Source organism: Symphodus melops, assembly GCF_947650265.1.
Source record: "Symphodus melops genome assembly, chromosome: 23".
Lineage (NCBI taxonomy): Eukaryota > Metazoa > Chordata > Actinopteri > Labriformes > Labridae > Symphodus > Symphodus melops.
Window position 1 is genome coordinate 2,658,673 of NC_136713.1, and position 15,003 is coordinate 2,673,675.

A 15,003-nucleotide genomic window follows, 5' to 3' on the forward strand; every position below is an offset into this window, starting at 1 on the left:
TCTCATGTCTGCACGTTGGATCCTTTGACATTTCCAGTCTGTTTGTTGGGACCTATATTTCCCCGACCACAGGAGAGGTCTGATAGAGTCTGCTCTTTAAAGTGTTTCCTATCCAGGACAAATGGTTTGCTCATTAATAGTTCACATGTTGTAGAAAATACACTTCAGCAGCGTGTTGACCATGATGATACAAGTCTGAGGGGGGGAAAGATTCAGCTTTATTTCTCATCTGTCTTTAACTGAGGTTTCAGGAAGGTGAAGAAAAAGAGGACGTGATCACATCGGGGGAAACTACATTTACACAGCGTGCACACTTATTAGGCAGCTGAGTGTTTTGTCCTCATCATGACTTCAGTGAACACTTTCTGACTCTCTAAATATCAACTTGAACGTCTATTGGATGAAATCATCTTGAGCTGATGTGAATGTTTGCGAGGAGGGAGGTTGAGGTCTAAATAATCCAAAGCTCGTCTCGATGTTTCATCAGCTCCTCCAGATGTTGTTAAAGGTCATTAGAGTTCAAACATTTGAACCTTCAGAGATGAAACTCAGAGTGTTCAGACACTCTGATGATGTTGCTGCCAAACTGTCCTGTGCAATGGACAGAATAGCAGCATGGCTGCATGACTCCAGCCTAACACTCAACATTGATTAAACAGTCTGTGTATTTTTCTAACAAAAAATGCCGTCATGACTGGCCGAACATCTCAGTAAACGGTCAAATAATAAAACATGTTGAAGAGGTTAAATATTTAGGCATCATATTGGATCCAACACTGACCTTCAAGAAGCAGGTAAAAAAACTAAATCAAACTTTAAAATACAATCTCTCAAATTTTAGGCACATCAGATGCTCACTCTCCACTGAGGCATCTGTGATGTTTTTGAACCCAATGATCCTCTCCCATATCTCTTACTGTATCACATGTTGGTCTCAGGCAAACAAGTCAACTTTGAAATCTGTTGAAAATGTTCATAAACAAGCTCAGAAAATATTTGAAAGAAAATCACGGCAGTGCCACCATTGTCACACACTCAATCAATACAAACTGTTGACTTTTGAACATTTCATTGGATTTTCAAATATCCGGATGGTCCACAAAATCAGACACAAAGCTGCTCCCCCTCCCCTGAAAAACTTTGTCCAGCTCTGCTCAGAGACCATCTGCAGAGCCCCAAGGTCCACCACTAGGGGGGAGTGTAGAGTCCCCAAGAGAGGATCTGCATTTGGCCAGTCCTCTTTCTCATACAAAGAATGGAACAAAATCCACCATGAACTCAAAGTAAACACTGACTTCCATCTATTTTCAAAACATGTAAAAAAAAAATAAAAAAAGATTGTAAACAATCAATCATGCTCTCATTAATTGTATTTTTCCTGCATGTATTTCCTGTTAGAATTCAGTATTGTAACTTTAACGATGCAAACATTACTTTAAATGAAGCCTTTGTGTGGAGTCTTAGCACATGTGTATTGTGATATGATGTGAATGTATACGTTGTATTGTATTGTGTATGTATCCTGTGTTGATCTGCCCAGGGACTGCAGAGGAACATTAGCAAACTGCTATAATCTGGTACGAAGCCTCTTTTCTCTGTGAGATCAATGATGTTGTTTGTACATGACAACTAAACTAACAAACTAAACTGAGAGAGAAGTTTACACTCTGACACACACACACACACACACACACACACACACACACACACACACACACACACACAGCAGCTCATGTCCTGTAACTGGAGGAGGGAGGAGCAACACGTGATTCAGACTCATGAGAGGAGGCGGGACAGTGAAAGTGAAAGTGTTCAGTGAGTTCAGACATTTTGTGGACAGAAGTGAAGAGAGAAGTAAAGAGTGAAGCAGGGTGAGTGTTTATCCACAGTTTTTATATCTTCACTTCTGTACTCTCAGTTTCCTCCTGTCAACTGAACACAGACAGTTTCTAATGACGTCACAGCTTACATTCATATGAGCTGTGTGTGTGTGTGTGTGTGTGTGTGTGTGTGAGAGAGAGAGAGAGTGTGAGTGTGTGAGTGTGTGTGTCTCTTATAATATTACATGTGTCATCCAGTAGTAATAGATCCATAGACCTTGATAAGTCAATCATCTGGCAGCATGTTCGAATGTGGAGCTGACCCGAAAAGGTGGAGCTAAACCCTGCAGTCCTCTGATTGGTTGAAAGAATCGTCATTTCCTGTGTTACGTTGGTAAACAGAACTCTGCCGTGTTTAAAGCATTGACTGTAACACATAGCTGATTGTTTACGTGTGTATTTGTCCTCGTCGCACACAGCCTTCTCTGAAACAAAGCTGGGTTGAGTTCTTGTAATAAACAGTCACATGACAGTGACAGAGGAGATGAACTGCTGGATGTCTTCCAGTGTTGGTTTTGTTTATGTAGCGTTTTTCTCCTTTGTTGAATTTATTAGTTAGTGGTTAGCTGCTGTCATATGACGCTATTTACATAGCGGCTATCGTCATCCGGCTGACACACCGTCAAAGTATTGTTTAACCACTAATCAGATATTTAGCGCACCGTATAGAAACCCGTGCAGTAAGCACGTCTGTTAAATGTAGATATTTGCACTGCCTTGGTCAAGCCGTGCAGTAATTTAAAGGTCGTGTTTTTTTTTAAATAGGCCGTGCAAAAAGCGGTTTGGCGGCAGGCTGCCTAAATCTATGTTTGCACTACTCATCACAGCACTATTATCTTATTTAGTCTTGGACATTTTATTTATCTAACTCTCACTTGCATGTCACATGACCTGAATTATTCAGCCTTAGTTTCAAACATTTATATCATCTTGGTTATCTCAAACTGCAGAGAGGTACTTTGATCATGTGTCACCTCATTAACAGAATTGTGTCATGTTAATGAAGATCTAATGAAGCAGCAGAAACATGGAGGATTTAGTTTGCCCTATTCAAGGTTTATATATTCAACATATTCAGATAAAGAATCTGAAGAAACACTCCTCAATGTCAAATCATGTCTTTAATGACAGAGATGAAGGAGCCCTACAATAATACAAACGATTGCAGGATAAGTGAATAGTAATAACTCCCAAATGTGACCATACAATATAACATAGGTCATTACATGTTACAACATTACACATAATATGCAACCGTTGTATTCATTCCGTTTTAAAACATTAAACATTGGACTTACATGAATTAGGCTGAACGGCATAACCAAACACCGTGTCATGAACGTGCGCAAAACAACCAAAATGGCCGGTTCCTAACTGAGCCGATCATAGTAAAATCCTACATTGCCCCCTAGTGGCCAGTGATAAATCCTACAGAATCTACCCTGAAACTACTCTGATCGAGCTGAGACATTTTTCTGTAATTTTAACCTGTGTGAAAAAGTGAGAAAAAGTGTTTAGCTGCCAAACTAATATATCATTACTTAGCGTTATTGAATCTCACCATATTAACATGTAATTTATTTATTTTTGATAGTATGGCCTCCTACATCCTGTAAATATAGGAAATGTATTTTAATAACACAAAGTGAATCATATTTTGACCCACAAGTTCATCATCAAAAACCGTCCTGTAGTCTGGTGGACGTTAGGCTAACAAGCTTCACTTCCTCAGTGTCCTCTTCATTGACTTTGATAGGTGTGTTTTTGTTTGTGCTGTCATTCATGTGATGCTTTTATACACAGCTGAAGTCCCTAACAAGTCAACAAAGTTATTTAAAGTTTAACCACAGCTGTCTTCATACACCAGGAGAGAATCATTATTAATGCTACCTTACAGTAAAGACACTTTAGAGCGACACTTGTTTCCTTTCTCTGTGATCTATTGAAACATGTTTGATACCAACATGATTATAATAATCTACTGATTTATATTTCACTAGTGTCTTCAAAACTGACTCGCTGCCTAAAAAACACATTCCTCAAGAAAAAATGATCCGTTAAATGTCAGTGTTTAAAGTTCATTTAAGTGGCTGTTGGCTCAGCGTTTCAGTTCACCTCGAGTATTTAGTTTACACTAATAAATAATATGAAATAAAGACAAGAATTCTGGTCCTGAAGATGTTTGAATGAGCTGTGAGATGTTTCTACAGTGAAATAAAATATCTCTGTCTCCTTCTCTAACTGCAGACCGTCGTTGACACCTTCACTTCCAAACCCTGAAATGTGAGTTGACGTGCATGAATTATAATTTTGATGTCATGACACATTTTAAAAGTCATCTTGTTACCATTTGGCCTCAGCCAGAAATCACTTATTATTGAGAATGCAAACAGTTTCTGTTAAACAATAGAAAACACATTTTGACACTTGCCAAATGAAACTTAACAGTAGAGTTAGTAACTGGAAAGTTAGTAAAGCTTGTGTTCTCTGTGACCTTCTTCCTGCTCTTTGTCTTATCTAATATGTTGATCATGTAAAGAGGCAGGAAGTGTCGTCATTAAAAACAGTGTGATCTGTGTGCTGGGCTCACTGCCTGCAGAGGACACTCTTCTTTCAGACCATCCTCTTCTTCACATGGAAGTAGAGTCCTTCCTCAACATGTCTGCTAATGTTTGAGTGCTGCTGTCTTCTTCTTCTTCTTCCACCTGCTAACATGTTTGATCGTCCGTAAAGTCCCAGCGAGAGAGGAGAGGAGCAGCCATGAGTTTGATCCGAGCAGCCAGTCTCTTCATCGTCCTCGTCCTCCTCTCTGTGTCAGGTACTTCACATCCACACTTTCACTCACTTTGGGACTAAAAAGAGGAAGTGTGGGAGGGATTCATGCACACTGAAGCTTGCCTGTGTGAAAAGTGGATCAGCTTCAGGTGACTTTATTTGGACCTCAATTCAATTCGGAAAACTTTATTTGTTCGTCGGGGGGCAAACAGAGCAGTAAATGAACGACAGTGCAGTGATGCTAAAATGAGACAAAGAAAACAAAAGTGTCTGCAACAAGTAAAGTGTCAAAATTTAAATACAAAATGTGAAATTACAAAGTGAAATATATCAAAGAAGAGTGGAGGTATAAGTTGACTGTGATTGGACTAAAGATGTAAACAGAAATATAAACAGTAATGAACAGATGTGTAGTAACAGGAAATAACAGTAAGTATATGTGTATATATACAGAGCGATGTGCAAGTCAAACAACAGACTACATATTTAGTAAATCTATGCAAAAAGAAACATGTACCTGTAGGTGAAGCTGGTACAAACTTAAACCACTGAGAGACGCCACAGTTTGGATCGCCTCTTTTCTTGACATAAACCAAAGAACAGATGAAAGTGTGTTTTATTATTCATGCATGTTCTCAGACTTTACTCCTGCAGGATTTGTTCTAAAGCAGACTTTGTTCACAGATCTGCTCTGAAACAGTTTCTATCTCCTGATTGTTATTGCAGTTCCTCCAGTGTCCACTAGAGGCTGGCTGCAGAAGCACAGGAAGTCACATACACACCCATTTAAAAAAGTATTTATATATTTGTGAGTCTTTAAAGTGATTACAGTCTGATAGAATCATGATCAGATGATTTTTAGACATCCAGATATGTTGAGGTTTTTTCCTCTTAAAGTTCTGAATGTTGATGGTTGTTCCTGATGTGCTCTGTGTTGTAGCGGTTCAGGGTCAGGAGGTCTTTGGAGTGATGTGCTCTCCTTCTTCGATCTGTGCCAATAAAGGATCGGCTGTGGAGATGAGCTGCACCATCATAATCCCAGAGGGAATAAACCAGGAAGTTAACACTCAGGAAACATTTTGGTCTAAAGGTCCTGAATATGATGTAGATGTTAAAGAAGACCCCCTGTATTCAGGCCGTGTGCAGAGTACCTGTGTGAGGAACAAATGTACTCTGACCATCACAAACGTGACACAGACAGACAGGGGTGGATACAGGCTCATGATGAAGAGAAACATGAGCAGATATTTAGAGAGATCTGGGGTCTACCTGGAAGTCACAGGTAATATTTCAGACTTTATTCTCTGAGCTCAGTTTCTAACATGCTGTACATACATGTATTTATTTCTGCATGTTTGTGTGCTGATATATCTACTCATGTTCAGATCTCGAGGTGAAGGTGAGAAGACGAGATGAGACTGGACTCATCTTTAGGTGTCAACACAGATGTGATTATGATCCCTCCTTCATCTGGTTCAAGAATGGAGAAGAAATCAAACATGAAACATCACGTGATTATTCATCCAATCAGATTCTTCATACAGACAGTTATTCCTGTGCTCTACGAGGACAAGAGAAGTTCCCGTCTCCTCCACTGTGTGAGTTTATTTACAGTCTTCACTGATTCACACAATCACACAGAGCCTTTAAAGGACCAATCAGAGAGCTGCTCTCTTCCTCTATGATCAATCAGCCAATCAGAGAGCTGCTCTCTTCCTCTATGATCAATCAGCCAATCAGAGAGCTCCTCTCTTCCTGTGTGATCATGAAGGAAACCTGCTGTGGTGAAGCTTCTCTGACAACAATGCAGCAGCCAGTATGTCCTCCTTCTAACTTTAGATTCTGCTCCTGAATGCTCTGGATCTGATTGGACCAGAGAAGGTAGGCGGGGCTTTGAAGGTCGTTTTGGACGCCCCTGGGTTTGCCAGATATGAGAGCAGTTATCAGGTCAACAGGTGTTGCAGCGATGGAAGCGTAACATGGGGAAGGTTTCGTCTGTAACCGGGGGATAAAAATCGAACTACAAAAGAATTGAAGTTATTTGTTCTTTTAGAAAGAGACGTTTCTCTTCTAATCTCAGTAATGACGTGGATTAATAGTCGATCCGTGGTGGTCTAGACTGGACTTGATTTAAAATCCGGAGTCCATCCAGCCTGAGGCAGAGACCGTCAAAAAGCGCTTTGTTCTGCACTTTGTGTTTCAGGATCCCTGTTACTCTCAGTAACACGACAAACACTCAGTGTGTTTACATGGACTTGAGTTTCCTGCTTTTGTATTTGTGCGTGTAAATCAGATCCTGATTTCAGAAACTTAGATACGCCCTCATCCTGGTTTTGAGAAACCCGATTTTGGTACCTGGAGAACTCTGAAAGAAAAGGTGATCCTGTGGCATGTATACTGCTTCCCCTGGTTTCTGACAGCTGCCAACACCTGCACAGGTGCAGACTCAGCCAAGTGACGTCCACGCAAAACAAACATGGCAGCAGCAACGACAGCATCTTATTCTGGAGAGACGAACACGTTTTGTGTTTTGCTAAAAAATAACATTTTAGATGCATACACACCCATTTAAAAAAGTCTTTATATATTTGTGAGTCTTTAAAGTGATTACAGTCTGATAGAATCATGATAAGATGATTTTTAGACATTCAGATATGTTGAGGTTTTTTCCTCTTAAAGTTCTGAATGTTGATGGTTGTTCCTGATGTGCTCTGTGTTGCAGCGGTTCAGGGTCAGGAGGTCTTTGGAGTGACGTGCTCTCCTTATAAGATCTGTGCCGCTAAAGGATCGACTGTGGAGATGAGCTGCACCATCATAATCCCAGAGGGAATAAACCAGGAAGTTAACACACAGGAAACATTTTGGTCTATACGTCCTGAATATGATGAAGATGTTAGAGAAGACTCCCAGTATTCAGGCCGTGTGCAGAGTACCTGTGTGAGGAACAACTGTACTCTGACCATCACAGACGTGACAGAGACAGACAGGGGTGGATACAGGTTCATGATGAAGAGAAACATGAGCAGATATATAGAGAGATCTGAGGTCTACCTGGAAGTCACAGGTAATATTTCAGACTTTATTCTCTGAGCTCAGTTTCTAACATGCTGTACATACATGTATTTATTTCTGCATGTTTGTGTGCTGATATTTCTCCTCATGTTCAGATCTCGAGGTGAAGGTGAGAAGACAAGATGAGACTGGACTCATCTTTAGGTGTGAGAACAGATGTTCTGGTGATACCTCCTTCATCTGGTTCAAGAATGGAGAAGAAATCAAACATGAAACATCAGCTGATTATTCATCCAATCAGATTCTTCACACAGACAGTTATTCCTGTGCTGTACGAGGACTAGAGAAGTTCCCGTCTCCTCCAGTGTGTGAGTTTATTTACAGTCTTCACTGATTCACACCATCACACAGAGCCTTTAAAGGACCAATCAGAGAGCGGCTCTCTTCCTCTATGATCAATCAGCCAATCAGAGAGCTGTGTAGAGAGCGAGATGATAAAGTGAGCTTCCTCTCTGATCAGACTGTTGAGATAATACACAGCCAACAATTATCTTTGGTTTCATAGAGGAACATTTGGTTCTCAAATGAACATTAATAGTTTTTTTTGTTTCATTATTTCTATAAATCAACAATTATTATTAAACTGAGTTTAATGAACCTTTAGGGGCGGGCGGGCGTGTGTGTGTGTGTGTGTGTGTGTGTGTGAGCATTGGGACATTTCTGCATTTTTCTTAAAAGACTCTTACTCCCAGCATGCATTGCAGATACTCCCAGCATGCATTGCAGATACTGAACACGTAGGTGTGAAGTTGATGGTGAATAACAGCAGTCGTCTCTCTCTTCAAATGCTTCCAGCATCCGGAGACACAAGTCTCCTCCTGCTTCACTGAACGCTTCTCGTGTCGCCGACTTGCATCAAAGCGCTTCTGCTCCAAATGCAGCCAAAATGGCGTCCGTATTCCTCCACTGCCAGTTGATGCACTTTCAATACATACCTCGGAAACTTTTGTGAGGTTTGTCATAGGACCAGACAGAACAACGTCTGTTTGCTCTGCTATTTTTATGTAACATCGACTTGAACACGTGTAAACATTTTTTTAAAAACCTGGAAACAAATTCAGGCGACAAGGGGTTAAAAGTTTTGGCGTGCAGGCTTCAAGAAAGGACAGAGTTCTGAATCCTGAGCTCGGATCATCCATTGAACGCCTCTCAACAGAGTTTCTGTCTTATTCATAGACCAAATTAAAAACAGTATTTAGAGACTGTGAAGATGACCACACACACACACACACACACACACACACACACACACTCCTTAACACACTCACACACACACACACATACACACACTCACACTCACACACACACTCTCACACACACACTCTCACACACACACACTCCTGAACACACTCACACACACACTCTCACACACACACTCCTTAACACACTCACACACACACACACACACACACACTCACACTCACACACACTCTCTCACACACACACACTCACACACACATACTCACACTCACACACACACACGGCCGTTTTGGACGCCCCTCGGTTTGCAGCAGAGCCGGCCCAAGCCTCCATGGGGCCCTAAGCAGAAGTTGATTTTGGGGCCCTCTATTTCTGCCAATAATATTGATTGTTGATCATTCACACAGCTATTATAAACTCCTGGTGGCTCTGGCAGGTTGTTTACACGATCCTATTGTCAGCCTGGCATGTCTTCACATATGTCCTTTATAAAGACATGGTGGGGCCCAGTTGAGAACATAAATGAGACTGGTCCAGGGCGGCGGTCCCCAACCCCCGGGCCGCGGACCGGTACCGGTCTGTGAGTCATTTGCTACCGGGCCGCACAGAAAAAAATAATAATTTACATTATTTCCGTTTTATTTGTAATCCGAGTCTGAACACTGTTTTGTTTTGAAAAACCACCGGATTCTCTCGGTTACATCTGAGCTTCATTAAGCCGCTCGTCTCGTCACGTGATACATTACCGCTAATTTTAAACCCACAAGCTAGCAAAATAAAAAACAAACAGACGTCTTTGAAAAAATTCTTTGGGAAGGGGAAAAGGCCCAGTGAGGAGAAAGAAGAAGAACCTAGGACCACAAAGAAAAAGAAACCTTCATTTAACAGGCAATATCAGGAGTCCTACATGAAATATGGATTTATCGCGACAGGTGATTCCCATGCACCAAGCCCGCTCTGCATAATATGCGGCGACCGGCTCTCCAATGAGGCAATGAAGCCTTCAAAACTCAGGGCTCTCATTGATTCAGGGTTATGGTGAGTAATGTATTTTCATGGACTTTATTCTATTTTTGATTTCTTTGTGGAGAATCTTATTGTGAAGGCATGTTTAAGCGTTACCATAGTGACCCGAGAGTGTGGGGACAGAGAGGATGTTATTTCGGCACATTTCATGAAACGCTGTTAACAAAGTTCCATGTGATTACACGGTGGATTCACGTTTATTATTATATTTTACAAAATACCACTTTTTTTGTGTTGATCGTATCATTTTATTGTGTTGTATTTTTCCGCGACACCTTAGAGGCCGGTCCGTGAAAATATTGTCTGACATTGAACCGGTCCGTGGCGCAAAAAAGGTTGGGGACCGCTGGTCCAGGGTGTCCATATTGTTCCTGATATAAAACAGCTGTAAGAGAGGCCTGGGGTTGACTTTACTGTAAAGTCATCTGGTCTCATCAGTCTTGTACACATTGGTCTTAAATTACCTGTTTTTATTTTTAGCTAATTGATATTTAATGTTCACTTTGTACAGAGAAAGCTCAGTCTACTAGTCAGTCTACAGTCTACTAGTCTACTATAGGAGGTCCTGCTGGTCTTTGTCTCCCTCATCCCACTCACGTCCATCATGAGGCTATCCATGCTCTACTTTCATATCTCTCTTTCATGTCTCTTTGTCATTGTGCTGTTTTTATGAATGTTTTACCTGCATAGACCAAAAACACACTTCACTGTCAGAGCTACAGTTACAACTTGAGTTTGATGTGATTTTATAGATGCAGCTGAAGAGGAGACGAGACGAGAGGAGAGGAGAGGAGGCAAGGAGAGGAGAGGAGAGGAGGCGAGGTGAGGAGAGGAGAGGAGGCAAGGTGAGGAGAGGAGAGGAGAGGAGGCGAGGTGAGGAGAGGAGAGGAGGCGAGGTGAGGAGAGGAGAGGAGGCGAGGTGAGGAGAGGAGAGGAGAGGAGAGGAGAGGAGGTGAGGAGAGGAGAGGAGGCGAGGTGAGGAGAGGAGAGGAGAGGAGAGGAGGCGAGGTGAGGAGAGGAGAGGAGAGGAGAGGAGAGGAGGAAGCAAGGAGACGAGGCGAGAGTCCATTGTGACTGAATCACCTGATTGTGCTGTTAATTCGACCTTCAATACTTGAGTTCAGTCAGAGCTGTCTGAAGGAATTTACACTGAATATTTTGAAGGTGGAGAGCTACTGCCATCTAGTGTTTGTAATCTTTAATCCTGTCTATATTTAGACCATGTGATGAGCAGATTATCTGTTCCTACTCAATGAGGAAATATTCTTTCTATACGTCATAGTTTGTTTTCTTGTCTTAAGACCCGACACACCAAGGAGAGCGCCACCTGTGGGCGGTGAGGGGAGCGCTTGGGGATTGACAGTGTTTCTGCTGTCTGTCTGAGCCAGCAGAGAGCAGGTGGTGTTAAAGGTGGTTTAAGGACAGAAGGGTGGAGATGAGGATGTTGAGGTTTTCTATCGTCGGAGGAGAGGAGAAGCTCATGAGTGATTTTCTTTGTGCTGTGGTGGGGACTTCCTCTCAGGCATGCTCAGAGCGTACGTGGTGATTGGCTGTCGGCTGAAGTCTTTGCAGGGTGTTCGAGACATTACACATTTGTTATTATTGAAAATGTGTTTTTATTGTTTGTACATTAAATCAATAATCACAGTATTACAGTATGAACTGGAGAATAAATAGACACTCTGGCGATGTTTATGGTAACGGTACCTCTGTGTAAATGAATAAAATATAAATATTCCAAAATAAAGCATTTTATTACAATAAATGTTTTTGTTTTGTCGTCTTTGAGAATTCATTTTTTGTCAAATGATTGTTTTAATCCTGATTAATCCTTCATGCCAATAGTTCATCACATGTTTGAAGTTCTATTTTTTCAAAGTGAAAAATAAAAATAGTGATGCTTTTATTTTACACGTTGGTCCTGTCTGAAGCTGAGAGTACTATCCTTGCTGTGTGCTTTTATTTTGAAATACAGCAAGGCCCTTCCTGTAGAGCAGGGGTGTCAAACTCATTTTAGCTCAGGGGCCACATGGAGGAAAATCTTTTCCCAAGTGGGCCGGACCGGCATAATAACCGACATGGTATAACAACTAGTGCTGTCAGGAGAAAAAAAAAAAAAAAAAAATCTATTTAATTACAGGATTTGTAATTAATTAATCTCATTTTAATCTCATATCTATTTAAGGTCCCCAAATAAAGAACTCAAATTTCAGGACATTACAAAATTATAGTGCACAACTAATAAAATGAGTACACTAAGAAGAGAAGATTTGAAATCCACATTATTATTGTAGGTGATTTCAATATCCATGTGGATGTTGTTAATGACAGTCTTAGCACGGCTTTCATGTCACTATTGGACTCTATTGGCTTCACCCAGGGTGTAAACAAACCTACTCATCGATTTAACCACACCCTGGATCTTGTTTTAGCCTATGGTATTGAAATTAACAGTTTGTCGGTTTTTCTGGAAAATTCTCTGATATCAGACCATTTCCTAGTAACTTTTGATTTCTTCTTACCAACCTTAACTCCTCTTAATAAAAAAGTGCTCTCTAGAAGTTTAAATGATAATGCTGTAGCTAAATTTAAGGAAGCTATTTCAACTGCCTTTGTTTCAGTACCATCCTCTAACCTAGTTGAAAACTCCTATAATCACTTTAGTCCCTCTCAGCTAGATCAGTTTGTAGATAGTGTGGTTGATTCACTTAGAGTTACTCTGGATTCAATCGCCCCCCTAAAACAGAAGCCAATCAAACGACAGAGATCAGCTCCATGGTACAATTTAGAAACCCGTACTCTAAAACTAACGTCACGTAAAGTTGAAAGAATTTGGCGCTCCACCAAAACGATAGAATCTCGTTTAATTTGGCAAGATAGTCATAATAGATATATGAAAGCTCTACGGCAGGCCCGCACTGCCTATTACTCGTCTCTTATTGAAGAAAATAAAAACAATCCTAGATACCTCTTCAGCACTGTAGCCAGGCTGACAGAGAGTCATAGTTCATTTGAGCCATCTATTCCTTTAGCCCTTAGCAGTAATGATTTCATGAGCTTTTTTAATGATAAAATTCTAAACACTAGAGACAAAATTAGCAACTTACTACCTTTACTTAATGCAGATTCCTCCTATATTTTCGATTCGGCAGAAACGGTTCCAAATTCTGATACTAACCTCGACTGTTTTTTTCCAATTAACCTCGCAGAACTAAATTCGATTATTTCTGCGTCTAAACCATCAACTTGTCTTTTAGATCCAATCCCAACCAAGTTGTTTAAGGAAGTCTTTCCTCTAGTTAGCAGCTCCATACTAGATATGATCAATATATCTTTAGCGTTAGGTTATGTACCCCAGTCATTTAAAGTAGCTGTAATTAAACCGCTCCTTAAAAAGCCTACTCTTGATTCAGGAACTCTAGCTAACTATAGACCTATATCTAACCTTCCTTTTATCTCCAAGATCTTAGAGAAAGTGGTAGCTAACCAGTTGTGTGACTTTCTCCACAACAACAGCTTGTTTGAGGAGTTCCAGTCGGGATTTAGAGCTTACCATAGCACTGAGACTGCACTAGTTAGAGTAACAAATGATCTTCTGTTAGCCTCAGACAGGGGACTTCTATCTGTGCTTGTCCTGTTAGATCTTAGTGCTGCTTTTGATACAATTGACCATCAGATTCTGTTACAGAGACTAGAACAATTGCTTGGAGTTAAAGGGACTGCTTTAAGTTGGTTTAGATCCTATTTATCAGACAGATCTCAGTTTGTGCATGTTCATGATGAGTCCTCTATGTACACCAAAGTTAGCCATGGAGTGCCTCAAGGATCAGTGCTTGGTCCGATTTTATTTACATTATATATGCTTCCTCTAGGTAGTATTATGAGAAAACACTCCATGAACTTTCATTGCTATGCAGACGATACTCAGCTCTACATAGCAATGAAGCCAGAAGACACCAACCAGCTTTGTAAACTAGAAGCCTGCCTCAAGGACATCAGGACCTGGATGACCAGAAACTTCTTACTGCTCAACTCAGACAAGACTGAAGTTATAGTGATTGGACCTAAGAACCTTAGAGAGACTTTCTCTGCCGATATGACGGCCCTTAGTAGTATTAGCGTAGCCTCTAGTACCACTGTTAGGAACCTAGGAGTTCTGTTTGATCAGGATATGTCCTTCGATTCATACATTAAACAAATTTCAAGGACAGCTTATTTTCACCTTCGTAATATCTCTAAGATCAGACAGATCCTGTCACAAAATGATGCTGAAAAACTAGTTCATGCATTTGTTACCTCCAGGATGGATTACTGTAATTCTATTTTAGCAGGGTGCTATGGTAAATCTCTAAAGACCCTCCAACTCGTCCAAAACGCTGCAGCTCGTGTTCTGACTAGAACTAGGAAAAGGGACCACATTACTCCTGTATTGGCTTCTCTCCATTGGCTCCCTATAAAATCTAGAATAGAATTTAAAATCCTTCTGCTCACCTACAAAGCCATAAACGGTCAGGCACCATCCTATCTTAAAGAGTTAATTGTACCGTACTATCCATCAAGAACATTACGTTCCCAGAATGCAGGCCTGCTTGTGGTGCCTATAGTCTCTAAAAGTACTATGGGAGGTCGAGCCTTTAGTTATCAGGCACCGCTCCTTTGGAATCGTCTACCAGTCGGGGTCCGGGAGGCAGACACTAAACTCACCCGTGTCACAAACATCGCAGCCAAATTAATCGGTCTCCCCACTCCCACCCTGTCAGAACTCAACTCAAAGGCCATCACACGCATCGCACACACAATAGCACTGGACACCACCCACCCTCTCAACTGCCACCTCACCATCATGCCCTCCGGACGCAGGTACAGGTCTCTGCTGTGCAGAAGGGCGCGATACGGCAAAAGCCTGGTGCCTGCAGTCATTACAGCCCTAAAAAAAATCCACCTCAGTCCCAACCCCCGGTCCCCCCATAACCATATGCACTGTATGTCCTGTCACTGTATGCCCCATCACTGTCTGTCGCCCCACATGTATGTCCTGTTGTCTCACATG

General features: G+C 41.3%; 1 protein-coding gene across 5 annotated transcripts; it reads left to right on the forward strand.

The window, feature by feature from the left end:
• Nucleotides 1-1,389: 1,389 nt before the first annotated feature.
• LOC306818361 (uncharacterized protein) lies at nt 1,390-10,826 on the forward strand. 5 transcript variants are annotated; one of them, XM_079335913.1, is made up of 8 exons: nt 1,390-1,871; nt 4,128-4,163; nt 4,614-4,698; nt 5,596-5,937; nt 6,041-6,253; nt 7,378-7,719; nt 7,823-8,035; nt 10,706-10,826. In XM_079335913.1, exons 3-8 carry the CDS (start codon nt 4,641-4,643, stop codon nt 10,777-10,779), a joined length of 1,242 nt encoding a protein of 413 aa, XP_079192039.1. In that variant the 5' UTR covers nt 1,390-1,871; nt 4,128-4,163; nt 4,614-4,640; the 3' UTR covers nt 10,780-10,826. The 5 variants fall into 5 exon arrangements, with proteins under 5 accessions (XP_079192039.1, XP_079192038.1, XP_079192037.1 ...); XM_079335912.1 differs by lacking the exon at nt 1,390-1,871 and adding an exon at nt 3,322-3,718 and having other exon boundaries at nt 3,751-4,163; nt 4,420-4,698; XM_079335911.1 differs by lacking the exon at nt 1,390-1,871 and having other exon boundaries at nt 3,322-4,163.
• Nucleotides 10,827-15,003: the final 4,177 nt, after the last annotated feature.